The sequence below is a fragment of the Amia ocellicauda genome, chromosome 3 (assembly GCF_036373705.1).
Source record: "Amia ocellicauda isolate fAmiCal2 chromosome 3, fAmiCal2.hap1, whole genome shotgun sequence".
NCBI lineage: Eukaryota > Metazoa > Chordata > Actinopteri > Amiiformes > Amiidae > Amia > Amia ocellicauda.
This window is the reverse complement of record NC_089852.1, coordinates 29,045,219-29,065,403: the sequence shown is the minus strand read 5'-3', so window position 1 is coordinate 29,065,403 and position 20,185 is coordinate 29,045,219. Positions and strand designations below refer to the sequence as shown.

General features: G+C 52.0%; 3 protein-coding genes across 3 annotated transcripts; 1 reads left to right on the top strand and 2 right to left on the bottom strand.

Annotated features, from left to right (window-relative positions):
- Positions 1 to 2,174: 2,174 nt before the first annotated feature.
- On the top strand, positions 2,175 to 11,406 carry sp2 (sp2 transcription factor). Its single transcript, XM_066698909.1, has 8 exons — positions 2,175 to 2,245; positions 4,002 to 4,078; positions 5,075 to 5,785; positions 7,302 to 7,517; positions 7,612 to 7,912; positions 8,050 to 8,233; positions 8,394 to 8,587; positions 9,111 to 11,406. The coding sequence occupies exons 1-8, from the start codon at positions 2,239 to 2,241 to the stop codon at positions 9,209 to 9,211; spliced, it is 1,791 nt and encodes a 596-aa protein (XP_066555006.1). The 5' UTR covers positions 2,175 to 2,238; the 3' UTR covers positions 9,212 to 11,406.
- A 557-nt stretch (positions 11,407 to 11,963) lies between these two features.
- Positions 11,964 to 13,751, bottom strand: LOC136747304 (leucine-rich repeat-containing protein 46-like). Its single transcript, XM_066700241.1, has 5 exons — positions 13,605 to 13,751; positions 13,399 to 13,508; positions 13,186 to 13,255; positions 12,895 to 13,055; positions 11,964 to 12,777 (listed from the first exon to the last, which is right to left on the bottom strand). The coding sequence occupies exons 1-5, from the start codon at positions 13,655 to 13,657 to the stop codon at positions 12,215 to 12,217; spliced, it is 957 nt and encodes a 318-aa protein (XP_066556338.1). The 5' UTR covers positions 13,658 to 13,751; the 3' UTR covers positions 11,964 to 12,214.
- A 2,264-nt stretch (positions 13,752 to 16,015) lies between these two features.
- On the bottom strand, positions 16,016 to 19,879 carry scrn2 (secernin 2). The gene is made up of 9 exons (XM_066698908.1): positions 19,770 to 19,879; positions 18,873 to 19,098; positions 18,507 to 18,688; positions 18,203 to 18,402; positions 17,854 to 18,069; positions 17,582 to 17,747; positions 17,299 to 17,446; positions 16,834 to 17,003; positions 16,016 to 16,598 (listed from the first exon to the last, which is right to left on the bottom strand). The coding sequence occupies exons 2-8, from the start codon at positions 19,065 to 19,067 to the stop codon at positions 16,842 to 16,844; spliced, it is 1,269 nt and encodes a 422-aa protein (XP_066555005.1). The 5' UTR covers positions 19,068 to 19,098; positions 19,770 to 19,879; the 3' UTR covers positions 16,016 to 16,598; positions 16,834 to 16,841.
- Between the last annotated feature and the right edge of the window lie 306 nt (positions 19,880 to 20,185).

Below are 20,185 nucleotides of genomic sequence, written 5' to 3'. Positions count from 1 at the left end.
CTGAGTTAGTTTAGCTAGTTTCAGTTTTAACTATGGTTAGTTAACAGCTCTCTGCGGAGTGGGCAGGCAGGCCGGGCTGGGCAGGGCTGTCACTCAGGCTGCTGGACGGTTCCTCCCCGGCAGAGTGTTTGCAGCTGCTACCCCGGTGCCGGCAGCCACGCTGACAGGCGGCTCTATGTGTGTGGGGGTGCGCTGGCACACTGCCAACACTGCACACTGCTCCGCCGTCTCCATGGGAACTCCCCCCTCCCTGCGGAGGTTTAGCATTCACGCACTCCCTCTGTAATTCAATAAGGAGGGGAGAGGAGAGAGGGAGATGGGAGGTTTTGGTGCTCTGGGACATATCTCTGGGGCTCTCTGCTGCTCAACCCCCCCATTTACCCCCCTGGGCAGAGACACATGCTGCCCCCTCTCCCCTGCCAGCCCCGGCTCTGCACCATTCCTCATCGCCCCAATCTCCATCCCTCCCTCCCTCCCTCTCTCTTCAACCCTTTCCTACACTCTGCCTTTCAAGCCCCTTTCTCATTTTCTTCACCTCCCCCCCTTATACTCTCTCTCTCTCACTGTGACCTTCAGTTCCTGGAGCTATGAGCTGTTCCCATGGCAACATGGTGGGGGGGGGGGTTTGCACAGTGAGGCGGCAGTGTGAGTCAGGGGGAGAGCCCACAGAAACCCCAACCCCCCCACACCGACACTCCCGCAGACCCCCAGCACAGGAGGGACAGGTATACACTGCACAGCACTGTCCCCAGACGGCTGCTGACCCCTGACCTGAGGGGCTGGGCAGAGAACACCCCAGCCAAGCCCCCAGCTCTAGCTGTATTATTATTATTATTATTATTATTATTATTATTATTATTAATTTTAAATAAAGTACAATTAAATTAAAATTATTGTATTTAATTATGTATTATTATATGTATTTATTTATTTACATTAATTTTGCTGTATAATAATAACCAAGCAGGAGTTTAAGCAAGTTCCGGATCTTTATGCGGTAATCCAGAACTGAGGACTGGGACTGGCAGCTGGAGCTGAGCCCACAGGCCTCTGTTTGTGCGTGTGCTTCAGCTCTCTGCTCTGAGTGAAGCCACAGGCAGCCGGACAGCACAGTGATTCACGGTGAGGCAAGTGCACTTTTTAAGCAAGACTGGACTGTGTCATGTTTTCATTTTTATTATCAATCGGTTACACTGTTGCAATTCACTCAGGCTCGTTTTTAAGTGGTTACATCATAAAACAACACAATAAAATGGGCCCAGAACAGTCCCAACCCATGATACAGGTGGTTCAGAATCCTCTCTCCGGGGGTTGGAGGACTCTCCCAGGGATTCTAATGCAGCTGGCTCCCCCTAGTGGCACAACTGTGATGTGCATCAGTGTTTGTGAGAATTATTATTATGTCCGCATATACAGCTTCTGAGATGATGCATCTGGCCCCTTTCACAGTGCAGTAGCGTTTACACTGGGGGAGTTTGGACAATATGCTTGTGTTGATTATTCGAGAAATACAAATACCTTCGCACATGGACTATGATACAGGCTAGCTGGGGGATTAGTGCAGCCCATTGTTTTTAAAGTACTCCTCTAGAGATTATACTGCGTACATAAAATACGTCTACATCTGTAGTTGCCTCTTCTCACATTGACAACACCCTTGCACCCGTCGTACAATCCCGTTGGTTAATAGACCCTGCCAGTTATTTTAAACTCTCCAATAGTCATCTTGGTTTCACTGACTGTCCCGCCTCCTTTGTGAAGAGGGTGAAAAAACCCCGAATGTCAATCTTTATAATTGAAAGTACGTCATTCTTCTCATGCCGCCAATCCTGTTATTGTTCGCTCCATAGGCCAGCCATCTCTGTTCACTCTTTGGCCAGAGCAGTTGTCAGTCTAAGTTTGAGTGAAAGGTCTGTAGCTGAACTGATTGGATACCCGGGACGTCAGTCAAACTGAAGACTCGTCTCATTGGCTAGACTCCCATCAATCCATTCCCCGAGATCCGCCTTCAGAGCCCTGAACTCGGTATTCTATTGGTCCTGTTTGACGTCAATCGGAAGAATGAACGCTCTCGGACACGTCATTGGCTAGTTTCTGCTTCACTCAAGGAGGTGGTTGGCGTGGATTGGCTAGGCGTCTCGTCACTCAAGAAACCGCCTGCATCTGGATTGGCCCCCGCTCAAGGGCGGTGTCTCAGTCGGGCTCGCTCTCGGAGGCTCACGGACAGCGAATGTCGTCATGAGCGGTGGGTAGGAATCAAACGTTGGTGTTTATATTACATTGTACTTCATAAAACAATTGATTTTTTAAACAAAAACGACTCTGTATGAAACCCGGGGGTGTAAAAAATGCAGTAAAAAAACGAGGTGGAAACGTGTACCAGCTGGTGGATCTGTGAGCTTTTTATTTCTCCCAAGTTTACACGGAATCTGGTTGTATTTCTGTCCACAGACGGGCGCTCGGTGTATCTGTGGTCGCGGTTCGTATCCCGGCCCAGGCCCGGGGCTCGCCTGCGCAGCCGTGGCCGGTGTGTGTGCAGCGGGCCTCTTTGTTGTGTTGGCCGGTGCAGCAGCGGGTGTAAAGCGCTCCATCGCTGGCTGAGCGCGTCTGCCCGGCCGCCTGTGTCTGATGGCGGCGCTGTTTCAGGCGGCCCCACAGTGTTATCCCCGAGTCCCGCGTTTAAAGGGCCCGGTACACAAATATGAAGGCTGCGGCGCTGCAGCGGGGCTGGCACTCTTCTGAACGGCGTCTGTGAACCCACTCGCTGCTGCTCTGCATTGCGTTTCACTGTGGCTGTGTTGGTCGTACCCGGGGAGCTGCTGTATCAGTAATAACTACCATCCATCCTCACTGCACGGTCTGAACTGCCAGCGATTGAGCCAGTTGCCCGCCTCCACAGGGCCGTCAGCTGTCCTGCAAACTCGCTGCACCCGGGTTTATAATCTACCCCGCCCCTCCTGGCTTCCTTCCGCTCAGATACGGGTCATCGGGTGGCCAGTGCAACACGGGTCACCACTGCCCTGCCCAGCGTTGGCTCATAGGTGCATTGCTTGCCCAATTTCAGTGTAGCCTGTGTGTCCTGACATGGGCGCCTTGGTTATGATTGAGTACTGGATGGCCAGCCCAGTGGAGGTGGATGGCTGCGGTCAGGGGCTGGGAACAGCCTCCTCCGTTGACCCCAGCTGACCCCCACACAGCGACCTGCTGTACAGAAGTGACTTCTTGTTAGCTGGGTGCACTTTTGAAACACACACTTCTTGTCCTGTGTGAGACATTTACTCCTATATGCTTTTCACAGTTGTTATTGTTGCACTTTAATAGCCTCCTTCAACACATGAAATTTCCTGCCACTGTGTTATCAGCAAGGTATTTGATGTTCACTTCTTGCTACCCAAATGGAAAAGTCAGCCCTGGCCTGTGATGCAGCTTGACTGTGCAGTCTGGCAGTGTCACGGTCTGCGATGCACAGGCCTGTTACCACATCACAGGAAGCTGCACAGATCTGTTGTCAGCTGCTGTGTGCTTCCATTTCCTCTCAGCCTGTTTGGTTTGCAGTTTGATCCGTGAGAGAGAACTGAACTAACAGCAAAAGAGCCGCCCAAGGCGAGGGAGAGGGCACTCATCTCCCTGAGACAGGTTTATGTCTGCTGTGCATCTTTTTGTTTATTTTTATTAGTAGTTTTGAATTGTCAACTGTAGAACTGTGTGTATGTACTTAAATGTTTTGTGTGCAGTTTTCTGATGTTAGTAGTAGAGTAGTGTTGTGCTTTGCAGTTTCCAGGCCGAGAGAGAGGAATGGGAAGTTAGAGGATTTCATTGATCTCTTTGTTAATCTGCAGACTAGTGGCTTTAGGGCTACAGCAGCGCTCAGGAGTTGAGAGCCAGGTGCTGTGTCAGTGTGGCCGTGCACTGTGCAGCAGCTGCTCACTGCCCTGCAGGGTTGTGAACCAGCTCTCTGGTGTAGTGCTGCAGGCTGAGCTGAGCGTGTCGTTCTTTTGCAGACCAACAGGACAGCATGGCCGCCACAGCAGCTGTCAGTCCCAGTGAATATCTGCAGCCCTCTGCCACCTCAGCACAGGTAAGGATCCTCACACCCCGGCCCACTGTGAATGCAGGACCAGTCAAGATAGTAGATGTGAAAACAAACTCAAGACACAAAATATATAGAAATCACACATTGCATTTAATGACTATAAATTGAATGACATCAGTAATCATATGTAATATGTATAATAATTATTTTCATGCCTTGTTATGACTTTCAGATGTAGAAAGGATAACACTAAAAACTCTTTGATTCCAAATGAGTGATTATTGTTCTCATCATCATTATTAATGACATCAATTCATGTTCATTAATGATGATGATGATAATAACACACATTTTATTATTTGAAGTGTTTTTTCTATTGTGTAACTACCGCTGTTAGGTTTTTAAGGACAGTGCTCCGTCATACAGTAGAGCGAGTGGTACTGCTGTACTGTATAGTTTCCTTATTGCGATCACCTGCTGTACCTACAGCAGCTACTACTGATGAAGGCAGTTGAGGCACAGTGTGAAGATGCTCTGCGTGAACACGCAACACATTGAGAGAACAAGTAAAGTTAGGATAATCGAGCTTTAAAACAAATGTTTACCAATAGAGGAATTAATGTGGCACCAATGTCACTCTATATATTTCCTTGTTTTAATGTGAACTTTAGTTTTTATTAGTTTTGTTATAATGCTTGGTCTACTGTGACACATCTGCAATTAGAAATTCAGCAGCTGGGTGGTTATGTCATGGTGATGTGACTATGAGCTGCAATGTGTTCGGTTAGATTAAAACAATTGATGCCCGACCCCAAAAAAAACAATAGGATGAGATCTATTTTTGACATGACAAGGCCAGTGTGAAAACTTCCATAGGAAGTACTGTATTGTAAAGAATATAAATGACACAGGACTTTAATGCCTTGACGTGAGTTTCAGTTTCAAGGCGCTAAGGATGATCTCTGTACTTGCTGTGTTGAACTTTGTCCTGCCCTGACACTGGCGTCTCCTGTCCTGTTTGTGCTGTCCCTCCCTCTGCAGGACTCCCAGCCCTCCCCCCTGGCCCTCCTCGCCGCCACCTGCAGTAAGATCGGCCCCCCTGCAGCCCAGGCACCCGTGAGCAGCACCCCCATCCAGCCAGCTGCCCGCAGGCTGCTGCCCATCAAGCCTGCGCCCATCGCACCAGCGCCACCCAAGAACCTGGGCTTCCTGTCTGCCAAGGGCAGCGTGATCCAGCTGCCTGCTGGGTTGGGCTCCTCAAACCCGGGCGCGCCCCTGCTGCTCACCATCCAGAACCCAGCCATGTTGAGCAAGCCCGGCCGCGCCGGCACCAACATCCAGTACCAGGTGGTGCCGCAGCTGCAGGGTGGTGGGGGGCAGACTATCCAGTTAACGGGGATGCACCAGGGTGGCCAATTCCAGATTCTCCCCGGCACCAACCAGGCCATCCTCACCACGCCCTCCCCCGCCCCCCCGCAGCAGCATAAGACCGTTGCCATCAAGCCCTCCCAGCGGCGGCAGAGCAGCGTGGTGCGTCTGCCCAGCGGCTTCACACTGCCCCTGAGCATGGGGGAGGCGGGGGGCGAGATCGTCACCACAACCGCACCCGCTTCCCCTGTTAAGACCGCTCGCCGCTCCCGCAAGAAGCTGGCTGCTGCCGCGCCCCCCCAGCAGTCCCCCCCTCCAGCCATGGCAATGACTGAGCAGGTGGAGACGCTGCTGATCGAGACGACTGCCGACAACATCATACAGGTAGGCTGGCCAAGCCCCTCCCTCAGTGAGAGAGACCGTGCCGTGCCGTGCCGTGAGTGTGCAGCGCTGTGTCCCAGGCGCTGCTTGGCAGTTGGTTTACTCAACACTGATACTTCGATACTACCGTGATCCCACATTTCAGAAATGGTTCTGAGGTATTCATTCGGTAATATCGAAAGTATCAGAGCTCTCTACTTGTAAAACGAAACTTGCGTGATTGTGTCCTTCATGTAAAAGATGGAGATTAAAAAAAAAAAAAAAAAAGGCTTCTCACTTTGTCTGCACAATGACACCATACACCTCAGGTGGAAACAACGAAGAGACAACAGGTGCTGAAACCAATTCAGTATCCCCATGGATTCCTGCATCCCCTGACAAACTGCGCAGGCGCAGACAGGTGACTGAAGGACGTGCATTGCTGATAGCATTGTGGACACTACAGAGCTGTAACTGTCTAGCAGAATAGCACTCAATAAAAGCAGTGTTTTAAATATGAGAGCAGACAAAATTATTACATTTAAATTTACCAACTTTGTGAACAAATTATTTAACCATGAGCATGAATTAATAAACCGTGGGATACAAATATAAATTCATAGCTCTCAAGTCTCACGCATTGAGGCTCCACCTCATGCTCTCACGCATTTCAAACAAAATATGCTACAACGCGCACCCCCCGCCTGCAGAACAACAATGCGCACCCCCGCTTAACTACGTGCCCCCCCGCCCACGCTGCTGACCGGTTTCTGTCACTGCTTATTTCATCTCCCGCACTTATGTTTTCAAAGCTTTAGAGCTATGTAAATTGTATGCATGACGTAGAGATAACAGGCTACTACTTATTTAATTATTTGACTGACATTTTCATCCAAAGCAGCTTACTTTTGTACCTATTTATTCAGCTTTGTACATTAAACTTTATTTTGAAAGGGAACTACCTTTTATAGTGTCCGTAAAATAAATAGTTTTGCATAATATTTGATATAACATTCTTTGGCCTGTATTTAATTAAATCCAAATTCATAAACACAGTGCCTCTGAGCTCATCTGCAGTCCGTCGGGGTCAAGACTGACCCAGGACTACATTGACATGCATTGTGTTTCTCTCAAGGGACCTGGTGATTGCCAAAAAGCTTAATTAATCGTAACACATATCATAAGCATGTGTTCCCACTTGATAACAGATTCCAAGGCACCCTATTGTTCTGAAGAAAATGTTTTAATGGTTATTGAATTCTGGACAAAGTTTTCTTAATACTATAATTATTGTTTACTGCTCTGGCACCGTTTGACCTGGAGTGAATATTGTTTATCTTTTATTAAAGGAATGTTAATTTATTTTGGGTTTAGATTTAAAAAAATAAAATCTATGAATATCATGAAACTGAACTGGTATCGTATCGAACTTCAAAATTCTAGTATTGTGTCGATCGATATCGTATCGTGTTGGTAGTGTGAAGTGTGTAGTGCATCTTTGTGGGCAGTTCTGCAGTGTGAGTGCTCCCTCTCTCCCCAGGCTGGCAATAACCTGCTGATCGTACAGAACCCGGGCGGGGGGCAGCCGGCCGTGGTGCAGCAGGTGCAGCTGGTGCAGCCCAAGCAGGAGCCGCAGGTGGTACAGATCCCCCCACAGGCACTGAAAGTGGTACAGGCCGCCTCCGCCACCCTGCCACCCGTCCCCCAAAGACAGCCGGCCCCCAGCCTGCAGGTCACGCCCTCCGAGCCCACACAGGTAAAATCCACTGCACTGACTGTCTGTGTCTCTCAGCTTTGTTGCACATAATAATTGAACCAGTGTAACCCCTAACCTGCCCCCCCATCCTCAGGTCCTCATCAAGACAGCGTCAGGAGAGTGGCAGACGGTGCAGCTCCAGGAGACCATGGTGGCCACAGCAACATCCCCCTCCAGCTCCGGGGGTGGTGGGCTGGCTTGCCTGCCCTCGGGGGGAGGCAAGAAAGGCGGTCCGGGGGGGCGCAGGGAGCGCACGCTGCCAAAGATCGCACCGGCGGGGGGGCTGCTGGCCCTGAGCGCTGCCCAGCTGTCCTCCGCAGCGCAGGCCGTCCAGACCATCAGCATCAATGGCGTCCAGGTGCAGGGCGTGCCCGTCACCATCACCAACGCCGGCGGTGAGCAGGGGGGCCTGGTGTCTGCTGCGTGTCATGTGTCAGTGTGCATCTCCTCAGTGTCCCAGTGTGCCAGGCTGAGTGTATGCGTCTCTGTCCTCGGTGTGCTGTGCTGAGTGTCTCCGTCTCCCTGTCCCCAGGCCAGCAGCACCTGACAGTGCAGACGGTGCCAGGCAGTGGGCTGGCGATCGGAGGGGTGGGCGCATCTCAGGGCCACCAGCTGCAGGTGGAGCACACGCTGGCGCTGGACATCCAGGGGGCGCCGGGGGAGAAGAAGCGTCGCATGGCCTGCACCTGCCCCAACTGCAAAGACGCGGAGAAACGGTGAGCCGGGCCGTGGGCAAGGGGGCAGGTCGCTCCAAATATACCTCTAGTTTGAACTATACTCCTAACCACAGAGTACGTAGGCATCAGTATCTCGCTGCCTGTGTGTGACTCTCCCTCTCCCTCTCTCCATCGCTCTCCCTCCCCACCCCGCTCTCAGGCCGGGGGAGATGGGTAAGAAGAAGCACATCTGCCACATCCCAGGCTGTGAGAAGACGTTCCGGAAGACGTCCTTGCTGCGGGCGCATGTGCGGCTGCACACGGGGGAGCGGCCCTTCGTCTGCAGCTGGGTCTTTTGCGGCAAGCGATTCACACGCAGCGACGAGCTGCAGCGGCACGCCAGGACACACACAGGTCAGCCCCCCCCCCCCACTCGTCACACCACGCTCTACAGCAGCTCTCGCCAGTTTTATCCCAGCTGACCCCGTACCTGAACCATCTGATCCGATTTCAGCCTCGTTGTCTTGAGCTCTTAAACAGACGCAGGTCACTAAGGTCAGTAGGTGACCACCGCTGGGCCTGGATTGGGTTACTGTTCGAGATGGGGATGTTTTATCTTGTTTAGATGGATTACCTGTAAAAATGGCAAATCTATACACTAGTAGTGAATGTGACGTCATCGATAAATAATGCAAATTAGCACCATCTTCTTTTCCGAGTTTTTTTAAATCCACCATTCTCATCCCTGTATAATAATTCCAGTTTTCCACCGCATTCCAGGAACACTGTTTAATAATCATGCGGTCCACAGGTCAGCTTCTGTAGCCAGAGTCCTATCTCAGTGCCTGTGGATAGTGAGATGGCAGAGAGGGGCCCCGGGCTGGGTGTCCGCTGGCCGCAGTGCCCCACAGTGATGCTGTGCTGTTTCTCTCCGCAGGGGACAAGCGGTTCGAGTGCTCGCAGTGCCAGAAGCGGTTCATGCGCAGCGACCACCTCACCAAGCATTACAAAACGCACATTAACACCAAGAACTTGTGAAGCATATTTAAGAAATCATAAATATATATATATATATATTAAAAGAAACGGAACCGTATATAAATATATATACAAAAGAAACCGAACTGACTGGGCTCCAGGAGGTGGGCATCCTGTTTGGAGGGGATGACACCCGAGACGTCCCACACCGCCGCCCCCCCAACTGTTAGCCTGCCCCCCGCCAGCACTGGTGCCCCCTCCCCTGCTACGCCTCTACTTCTGACCTTCGTCTGGCTGATGAGGGACCGGACGCTGCCTCATGCTGCCAGGTCAGCAGCGCCCCCCCCCTGGACATGGCAGGAAGCGCATGCCCCCCCCCAGGATTCTGAAAGGATGCTGCCTCCTCCCCCTCAGTTCTAAACTGACCCCTGGCGCCTGGCCGCTCACCCTGCTCACCGCAGCTCGCTTCCTGGACACGGAGAGACGGCGTGCCAAGTGTCCTTCAGCGTGGGCGGTGCGGGGCTGACGGCCCCGTTTTAACCCGTCTGTTGTAATATATATAAATATAGGATATTGGACTGTGGAGACGCAGAGCAGTGAGGGAGGACAGGAGGCTGCGCAGTGTAACCCAAGTGCAGCACAGAGACGAGTAGCTCCTTCCTGCTCTGTATGAAAGTGAAAAAACAAACTCTCGGAAGATTTTTTCTATTGATAAAGTTGCCTTAGATTAATTGCACCCAGTATTAAAGGAGAATTGTCTATGGTGAGGACGCGCTCCACTCGGCTTTTTGGTCATTTCAGTTTATTTATTTTTTGTTTACTTTTTATTTCTCATTGCTAAAGCCACTCTTTTGCCTCTTTGGTCACTTATGTTCCTCCTTAATTTGCTTTCTGGCTGAATAAAACCCCCAGGCAAGCGAGGGTATGAGGGCTGTGTACGCAGTGTGGAGGGGAGGAGTGGTGCCAAGTGGGGCTGCAGCTACAAGCCTCTGTCAGTCATTCAGGAGTTCATCCATCTCTGTTTTTCCATTTGTTTTTAGTTTTGTTTAGTTTTATTAATTTTGTTTGCCTCCTGTCCTCCATGTTTGCTATGAAACCACTGGTGCTGCAGTAAAAACACTCCCCTCTTCTTCCTGCTCCCCAAAACCCAGCTCGTCTCTGTCCCCCAATGCTTCGGCCAGTCAACAGGGTCTTTCCCTCCTGTGGGCTCAGTACAGGAGCTCTCCAGCACAATAGTCTTGTAATCATTGTTGCCAACAATTTTTTTTTATTTGTATTTTTTTATTAATGGCTTGTAAAAGTGTGGCAGCCCTTGGTCTTGTTGTATCTAACAACTGTGATTTTGTTTTTGTTTGTTCTTAAATCTGCACACTCCTCCTGACGGACAGCACTGAGTTTTGATTGGTTTTGATTGTGACAGAAGAATAGGTTGTGATCGAGGAGCGGCTGTGAAAGACTGGGAATCAGCCCTCTGGGACCAGATATCGGTAATGTTTCGCTTTGGAGCAATAAAGCAACCAGAGACTAAACTCTTAGTATCAAATTGAAGAGCACTAATATGTCTTTGGACAGCTTGTTTGTTGTTTTTAAAATACAGATGTTTTTAAATCTTTTAAATATATAATTAAGAAAAAGCAATGGTGCCGATTTGTTCCTGGAGCACGAACACTCATGAACTGTGGGCCTCAGCTTAGTCTGTCCGTTTGGTTCTGCCGTTTAACAGACCGGAGTTGAGGTTTTTCTCGTTTTTTTTGTTTTCCTCAGCAGTGCAATGGCTGTGCGTCTAGTGCAGTAATCAGAGCTGGTGTACCTTTACCCTTCAGGGCAGAACATACAAGCAGGACACCATTTCCACATCTGTCAGAGTAAAGACACACCTTGTGCAGTATTGTGTGTGTGTGTGTGTATGTGTGTGTACCGATACTGAGAGCAAACGGCCGTACTGACCCACTGGCTCCAGCAGAATTCCTTCTCCACTGTCTCGGTTCCTCCCTCCTCTGTTAGACGTCAGCTCCACGGCCGGCTGTGCTGAGGGACTCTTGCCCCTCCCGCACATTAACTGCAGCTCTGCGTCTAGCCAGGCAACCTGGGCCCTGAACAGCACCGGCACTGAACTCGCTTGGCGCTGCTGCGCAGACCCTCGGTTTCCTGCTCCTTCATTTTCCTTCATTTTGTTTTTATTTTTCCTTTTCTCTCGTACCAGCTAAGTGAGAACAGTGTTGCTACCCTAATAAACAGACCCGTCTTTCACTGCCTGTTTTTCTCCTGTGTGGTTTTGGGCACAGATGACCTATTTACCGCCGTTATAGGAACTTCTACTTCGTTAGCTTCCTTTACTGTGAAGTGCTGATAGTTCAGTGTGCTGGCACCACTGACGGACAGCGCTGCAGCTAATCTCAGCACTGTGATTGGGGGGGAGGCCGCTGTGAAGATGATGGACCCCTGAGGACGGGCTGCTGGAGAGCACTGGTGTCTCTCCCAGTTAGAGCTCCTGTCTTATAGAAGTGAAGTTCATACAGAAACAAAAAAGTTAAAAGAAATCTAGTTATTATAATGAAAAATAAACAGAATTATGAATCCTAATATCAGTAAAATTAAAGGTCAAGATAAACATTTTAACTTTGTGTATGTGCAGGTTGAGGATTAACTGAGACACCTTGTACGATAAAAAGTAATGTGGTTTTACAGTGTGTGTGTATAATTAGTGTACACTAATGTTCCTCAGTCTGGAAACGGCCTGATGCTCCAGTGCTCTGGACGCTTGCAAAGGTGGGTGTTGGAGATTTAGACAAAGCCAGTCAAAGCTGCAGCATTGGGGCTGTCCAGTTTAATGACAAGGAACATTTCCCTGAACACGTTTACAGAATGGGATCCTCTGTGGTGTCTTCCAGGCCTCAGCCTGTGTGTGTGTCTGGATTTTGAGAGTGTCAGCTGTTGCTCAAACTCCCACTGTGATGTCTGGGTCACTGGCAGTGTGGGGCCATAGAGGAGCTGGAAGAAAAAATCATCTCAAGCTGTAATGAAATCATCCTACCCCCTGTCCAAACCCCTCCATTGCCCCAGTCATTTCCGAGGCTGCCCGGCTCTGCCCCTCAGGCTGTGCCCCCTGACTGCCCCAGTGCCCCCCCGCAGCCCTTGTGTGTCTACTGTCCCGGCACTCGGAGATGTCCTTGTTCTGCCGCTGCCCGCTGCCCTCGCCACCACAGGGCTCCTGTTCGTCTGTGCAGCGGCTGTGTTCGAGGGGGGGGTCCTGGGCCCCAGGGCACTGGGGGGGCCTGAGCTCTTGACCAAACTGCTGGAGCTCCTGAGTCTGATCTGAGGGGCAGCTGGAACCTTCCTACCCCCTCTCCTGGCAGAGGGAGGAGGCTGGTGGCCAGCTGGAGCCTGTCCTCTCCCCCTGCCCCCCCCGACGCTGCCCTGCTCCTGGCTGACAGTCCTGGCACTCGGTTTTGCTCCAGCCCCCTGGGGTACAGCAGTGTGGAGGGGGGGTGCGGGGTCTCTGCCCATTGCAGCCCACCCCCACAGGTTCAGGGCCTCGTGGAGCCTCTCTGGCTGCTCTACTGCTGCCCTGCTCGCACGCTGCTCTGTCCGTCCTCGCCACTCCGTCCGCAGCTCCCCGAACAGCCCTGCCACGACAGCACAGGGCACTGAGCACACAGTACACACAACACAACACAGCACAGCACAGGGCACTGAGCACCTAATGCAAGGCTACACAGTAATATTCCACCACTTTTACTCACCCTTTATGCCATCCAGTGACCAGAGCTTGTCATGGTAGTAGACATCCTCCTCCTGTTCCTCCCCCTCTGAGCCCCCACTGTCCTCATTGCTGTCTGTCTCTCCTGCGATCATCTGTCCATCCAGCTCCCTCAGGTGTGGCAGAGCTGCAGCCACACTGGCCCTGGAGGGAGGGAGAGAGACCGGGAGGGCGGTCAGCAAGCGTGCTGCTGCAGTGAGGGCTGGTCCAGCTGATGTCACTGTGCTTTATGTTCATGGAGCCCGTGTGTGTGACAGGAGGGCGGGCGGCTCACCGGTACTCTTTCCGCTCCGCACAGGGGTTCCTTCGGAGGCTCAACAGCAGCAGGCTCTGCGGCAGACCATCTGAAACAGCACACAGGCACGGCCAGGTAATTGTGTGTTTATTTATTCATGTATAAACATTAAATAAAACCATTTCAGACAGACACTAGTAGCTGAGCAGCAGCTCTCGCACCTCCCCAGGTCACCCTGGCCCCCTTCCTTACCCAGGTCCAGCTGCTCAATAAGGTTGTCAGACAGGTCCAGAAAGCCCAGCTTCTTCAGACCCTGCAGGCCCTCGATCCGGGAGATTCTGTTCCCAGCAAGGGTGAGGAACCTGGGCAGGGAGAGAGGGAGCTGTCTGTGTGAGAGGAGCGCTCAGAGAGACACGGAGATGACCCCCCAGAGAAGACCAGGCTGGAAAAGCACCCACCTTAAACAGGACAGGGGTTCCAAGTTTTCAATCTTCGTAATTTCATTCTGCATAACAACAGGAGAGATATCACCCACACGCCCCTGCTCCCTGACCGCATGACTCTGCCCGACCGCACAGGTGTTTGGAGTCGGGGGGGGGGGGAAGCTGCTTACCTGCTGCAGGTACAGGCTGTGCACGGCGCCCAGGCAGTGTAGCCCCTCGATGGCAATGATGTGCTCTCGGTCCAGGCGCACAGTCTCCAGCTGCAGCAGCTTCTGCGCTCTGAAACACACCAGGCTGTCATGCCACACAGCCCTGCACTGACACCACGGCACCCAGGACACACTGGGACACACAGTGCACACGTGTCCAGCAACACACACATGCTAGTAGTGAGAATGGCAAAGAATATACATCACAGATGCACTTATAAGTGAACAACATGGGGTCAGGAGACAGTAACTCACAGCTCCGGGCTGCCTGGCGGGGGCAGTGGCTGGCTGAGGTTCCGCCGGGCAATCAGGGGCGGTGAAGTGGAGACTGGCAGGTCTGGGCTGCTGGGCTCTTGGGTGAGGGGGGGGGCAGACAGACATTAGGTCACTTGCAAAATCTTTATTTTGTTTGGACAATCACTGATTCCTCCCACATTCTTGCACGTGCCACGATTGGAACAGTAATACAGCTCTATACCCAGCATGTTGTTTTGAACTGATATGATCAGTAATTATTTATTTATAATCATAAAAAAAGCCATTGAGAACAATGGGGCAATGCTCAGATTGTGAGTGCATTTTGATGTCCTATGATCAATAGCCAATCAGCAGTGCGGATTTACCATTCAAGCAGATGTTTTTACTTTCCAATAGTGTGTAATGTAATAGTGATCCTATACTGCCTCTGGCCATTCCCTGTGAGTCAATGGTGGGACACCTAAGGTAGCTCAGTGTCCCTCCTTCGTCTCAGTGGGCTGCAAGACTGAAATCGGATAATTGCACTAACCATGATCGCACGAATGAGCTTAAATACATTGAATATGGGCCGAATATTCTATAAAGAGTTGATAATCTTATGTTGTTGTTGTTTTTTATGACTGTGATGACAGTCAAACAAAATGTTGTCGGGTTGCAATCAGAGGCCCAGATGGTCCGCATGGTAAGTAATGCTTCTCTGCACTGTGGTGCTGCATCGCGATTTCCCATCGCTGTGCTAAAACCCAATGATTGTTTTCATGTTGTAATGGAATGAATCTAAATATACGTTTTGCATGATATATTACTGGATATGTATTATTTTAATGGTAGTATAGTATGTATACTATAGGACGAATCTGTAGGCAGCACTGTGGAGTAGTGGTTAGGGCTCTGGACTCATAATGTAATATAATTCTGTATGTTTGCAAGTTGATGTCAGCCCGACACACGACACGGAACAATAGATGTATCTACTATTACTGTACTCTATTAGTTTGTAAACTTTAGACTCTACTAAAATAAATAAGGTAGAAACTGCTTTTGTCATACAAATACTAATTGCACAGTATATGGACACGAACCCACCTGCTTTTACTACCGCTTCACTGTCACGCACTATCTCTGACGCACATTAATGCTGCACAGATGCGTAGAGTCCAATGCAACTTCCACTACTTACATGACATACACGCTATTTTAGCCAATAATTGTATTTGTCAATTATGTGAAGTCAGTCACAATGGACACATCATCTCCCGACACTTTAAATTCCAGTTAATCATCTTTACGCTCTAAAGCAACAGTCCTGTTATATACAGTACCGGTGTCCATTGATAATTTACAGTACAGGGCCGGTGTCCATTGATAATTTACAGTACAGGGCCGGTGTCCATTGATCATTTCAGTACAGTACCTGAGTCCATGCTTGCTGGTACCAACACAGTGAATCGGCGCTGTTAACAGTGGTTGCTGGGATACGGTATTCGGTAACAATGGTTGAAAAACTTTAAAAGGACTTTAAAAACCAACAGCGCCGCCAACTGCATGAGTGGAGAAAACACAGCATTGACACAAGAGAACTGCATATTATGATTGGTCTCCATATGACAAAATGCATCCTGATACTAACGGACAGCAGCTGCTAACCTACTTATTGGCACATAGTACTCCTGACCTAAATGAGACAGGACTGCTACTTTAAATTCGAGTTCTTCTAGATTTTTTTCAGTGGTGGTAGTAATTTAGTAGAGATGTATTTAATTCTGACCTACATAGATTAGGACATAAACACTGAGCTGCCACAAAATCTCTTGACAGCTGGACAGACCTGGTTTTACCTGCGTGTCCGCATGTGCGTGCCTGTTTCTGTGTAAGCGTGTGTAACTGTGTGAGTCTTACATACATATAGCACATAGGAAGGAGAATCGCAGCTGGTGAAAGGAAGACAGACTCTGGTGATTGTTTTCAGACTTTATTTCTCTTTACTGTGACTGACCCCTCCCTCCCTCGGCACTGAGGCGCAGGTGGCCAGTCAGGCAGGCAGTCACTGAAGATGGACCCCCCTGACCGGCGACCTTGGCCCGGCTGGGCAGCAGTGCTGGGCTGGGCTCTGACCACACTACTCTGCGTCGCTTCTCTCCTCTCAGCTCGTGTTGCCTTGTTAGTTCCAGAGGCTGTGGCGCTTCACTGAACAGTAAGGAGAGAGCAGCACAGGTATGGCAGGAAAAGCAAAGGAAGCCAGAGTGTCTGAGCAGTGAGTGAATGAGAGAGTGTGTGAGAGTGCAAGTGTGTGCGGATCTATTGGGGGTGTGAGAGCTGGGCGAGAGGTTTGTCAGTTGGGACAGGTGTACAGGATAGCCCTGCACTGCGCAGCTGCACCTGTCCCAGTCTACTGAAGCCTGAACCAAGTGCCAAAGCTCCCTCCCAGCAGCTGTGAGGGCAGTTCAGTGCTGTGAGGACACACGGGGGGGAGGCAGGGCAGGGCAGTCTGGTGTCAGTGTCCCGGGCCTGCTCTGTCTGTACCTCTCCTCCAGGGGGTACTCTGCAAAAGAAAGAGCGGTCAGTGGGGCGTCCAGGGTCAGAGTGGCGTGGTGGCACAGACAGTGGGCTCAACTAAGTGTCGCTTTGTCTCGGAGGCCATTCTGACCCGTCCAGGGTGGAATTCCACAGGGCGGAGTGAGGTTAATCAAAGGAATTCTGCTAAATTAACCCCCCACCCCACTGCTCTGCCCTCTCAAGTCTCCAGCCCCGCTGTGCAGGGCCTCGCCGTGCCGTACCTGGGCGCTCACTGGAGGTAGAACTTCATCTCCGTGTCCACGCAGTCGAAGAAAAGGTCTCCCAGCTCCCCGCCCCCCCGCGCCACGCCCTCCTGCAGCAGTGCCGTGATGTCACTGAGACACTGCTGCTCCAGCTCACGCAGCGTCTCCTGCAGCCTCGAGCCCCACACCTGGGAGCGTGACAGACAGTGAATGTAAGTACATGTTAAAGTCCTAAATGTATAATTACTGTATTTATTGTTGCCACTGCCATGTTCCCGAGCACTGGACCTTACTGTCAGTGCATTGTCAACACCAATGTCACTTAGTCATGCCAATATAGCTTTCCTAAATTTGAATGCGTCCCTCCTGGAATGACAGATATTTAAAGTCCTGCGAGACGCTTCACACTCCATTTGGGGACATTGGAGACACAGAGAGACAGAGACCCCCACACAGGTGCCCCACCCCCCAAACCCTGCTCACCGGGTCCCTCTCCATGGCGCTCAGGGCGTCCTGGTGCGCTCGGTACAGCTCGTGCTGCCTGTCCACATGTTCAGCGCCCCCCTGTGGGGAGACTGTGTGGGGGGCAGGGGTCACCGCCTCCGCAAACACAAAGGGCTTGAACACAGACCTGCCAGGAGAGACAGACAGACAGTGAGTGCCACCACCACTCAAAGCACACACTGATCACGACTGTGCTGTAATGCCTGTGTGTGTCGGCGTCTCAGCTTCGCCCGAGTGACAGCGCAGGGGGCCGGGTTCTGACCTGGAGGGGTCGGGCGTGGCTGTGAGGAAGTGGACGCAGGGCAGGCTGGGGTCGCGCGGCAGGATGGACACCATGCTGGCCTGGGTGCGGAACCCTCCCGAGTCCATACAGATGCCACTGGGCCGGTCCCGCAGGATCTGCATGAGCACTTCCGCTGACACAGAGCCTGGGGGGGACAGGGACAGCCCCAAAACATCACTGCTGTGCTGTGCGTGGTTATCCTCCAAATCCCACTTTCTCCCTCCCTCTCTCACTCTCGCCCTTCGTCTCACCGTCGTGCTGTCGCAGCAGCTCCGTTCCTCCGCGGTATCTCTTCTTGGCTGCCTCCATGCGGGCGGGGGGGTTTTCGTGGGAGAAAGCGACATTGAAGCTGAACTCCCCCTCGCCGTCCCACCAGCCCCGCGCCTGCGCCTCCTCCCTCAGGCCCACGTGCTCCGCGTCCAGCTGCGTCCCGATGCACAGCTGGTTCGAGATGTTCTTCACTCCGGCTGCAGGAGGCAGCAGAGAGTCAGAGCCAAGTCACCACTCTATAGAACCTATAGTCTGTGCCCCCCTCCCCCACAACTGACTGACTGGCTGAGACACTGACTGAGATACCCTCCCCTCCCTCTCCCTCCTCACCAGTGACCCTTTGTGCTGCCCACAGCCGCCCCGCGGTCTCCAGCACCCAGGCTTCTGTGCGGTCGGCCAGCAGGAAGGTGTTGTGGTAGCTGAGGTGCGGGGGCCCCTGGGTGCAGGCCCCTCCCTGGCCGTGTTGTTCCAGCAGCTCTGTGATCACATGCAGAGCCTCGGCTGCTGTGGAACCCCGCTCCAGACCCAGCCTGCAACACACACACGATCAGCACTACACACACACACACACTGTCTCTGTCTGTCTGTCTCTCTCTCTCTCTCTCTCTCTCACACACACACACACATACCATACCTGACCAGGTCCATGCCCAGCAGGGCGTCCTCCTCGCTGACTGGGATGCGTGTCCACACCGCCTCGTTGCCGATGCACACGCCGCGCTCATTGGCACCCATCTCCGCGCCCCACAGCCAGGCTGGCCGACTCAGCACCACGGCCAGGGTGCGCTCAGCCTGCGGAATCTCGATGTAGGTGCACTGCAGAAAACACAACACGCACTGAGGGCAGGGCACTGCATATCACAACACAACACACACACATACATACTGTGGTCAGGGCAGTGCACTACACAGCACAGCACAGCACTGGACACACACTGCACTCATATGCACACAAGCACAATACACCACTGCACAACCCAGGCACACAGTCTCTGCTCACCTTCACCTCTGACCCCGGGGGGTAGGTGGCAGCGGGGAAGTACACCACCTCCTGCACCTCATCCCGGGGCCGGTCCGAGTTCTTCCCGAACACGACCTGGTCGGCCAGCGAGCCGGGGGGCAGCGCCACGAAGCAGTCGCAGGAGCGGGGGGCTGGCGGTGCCGGGTCGCAGGGGGCAGAGAGTGGGTCGTCCATCCCGGGAGAGATGTTCAGAGCACCAGCGGGTCTGTGGACACAGGGTTCGGCCAAGTCCCGTGAGAGAGCGGCCAACTAATCATTCTCCTCAGAACTCAGTGCCACAGACAGCAGCAGATATCCACTGTCATTATTATTATTATCATTATTATTAGAAGATACCTCACACCCCGGTCAGAAACACTGCACTGATCGAAACTGCTGCACAAACTGACAGCGAGGACCCGTGTGGATTCTCTGCCCGTCAAGGACGAGGTCTCTAATCGCTAAACCCTTTAATCCAGCTGCTCCACACAAAGTCTCCACCGCAGAAGAGCCTCCTTCCCCCGCGGTTTTACACATCTAGCACACACTTCTCAAACGGTTTTCAGAGCACAGAAGGGAGTCTGAAATGCATTGGTTTGGTCTGGGGTTTGCACTGCTTCTGCAGAGTTGAGCTGTCTGAGCCCAGCGTTACAGACTGCAATGTGTCTGTGTGCACTTCAGCCTCTCGGACGCCCCCAGAGTTAATGAAACACCATGAGTTTCCACCGGTCTGTTTTTGCAATGGCTGTCCCCGCAGAGCGGCCTCCGTGGAGTTGCCCCTCAGCACTGTCCTGGCACCGAGGGCAGCGAGCCCGGTGGCACAGCGGGGCACTGACGCCCACACCGCAGAAACAAGAGACAGCGAGATCGTGCGTGGGGTGGGTCTGACACACTCACCTGTGTCCGTGGGGGTGTGCGGATTGCCGGAGCTCGGCTATGGCTGACTTCAGTGCAGAGCAGCAGCCTCCCTCTCTCACAGCGCCCGCACTGACTCCTATCAGCTGATCTGCGTCGAGAGGGGGGCAACAGGGACTGCCTTGCATGAGCGGAATGGGTGATGAGAGAGGAATCTAGGGTTTGTTTATTGAATTTGTTAATATTTTATGCACTTTTTTAACTAAATATCATACTGGCTAAAACTGGCCAATCTGGTCAGCACAGCCGGCTATTCTTGTTTATCTGTACGTGTCTTAGCGTGTGCATGTGGTATTCAGTGCAACCGCTAGGTGGCACCAAACAACCCAGACACACAAGGGTAGTGCTGCGTCGGTGTGGACCAGATTGTGTAGATGTAACACGTGAGAAAAATAAGT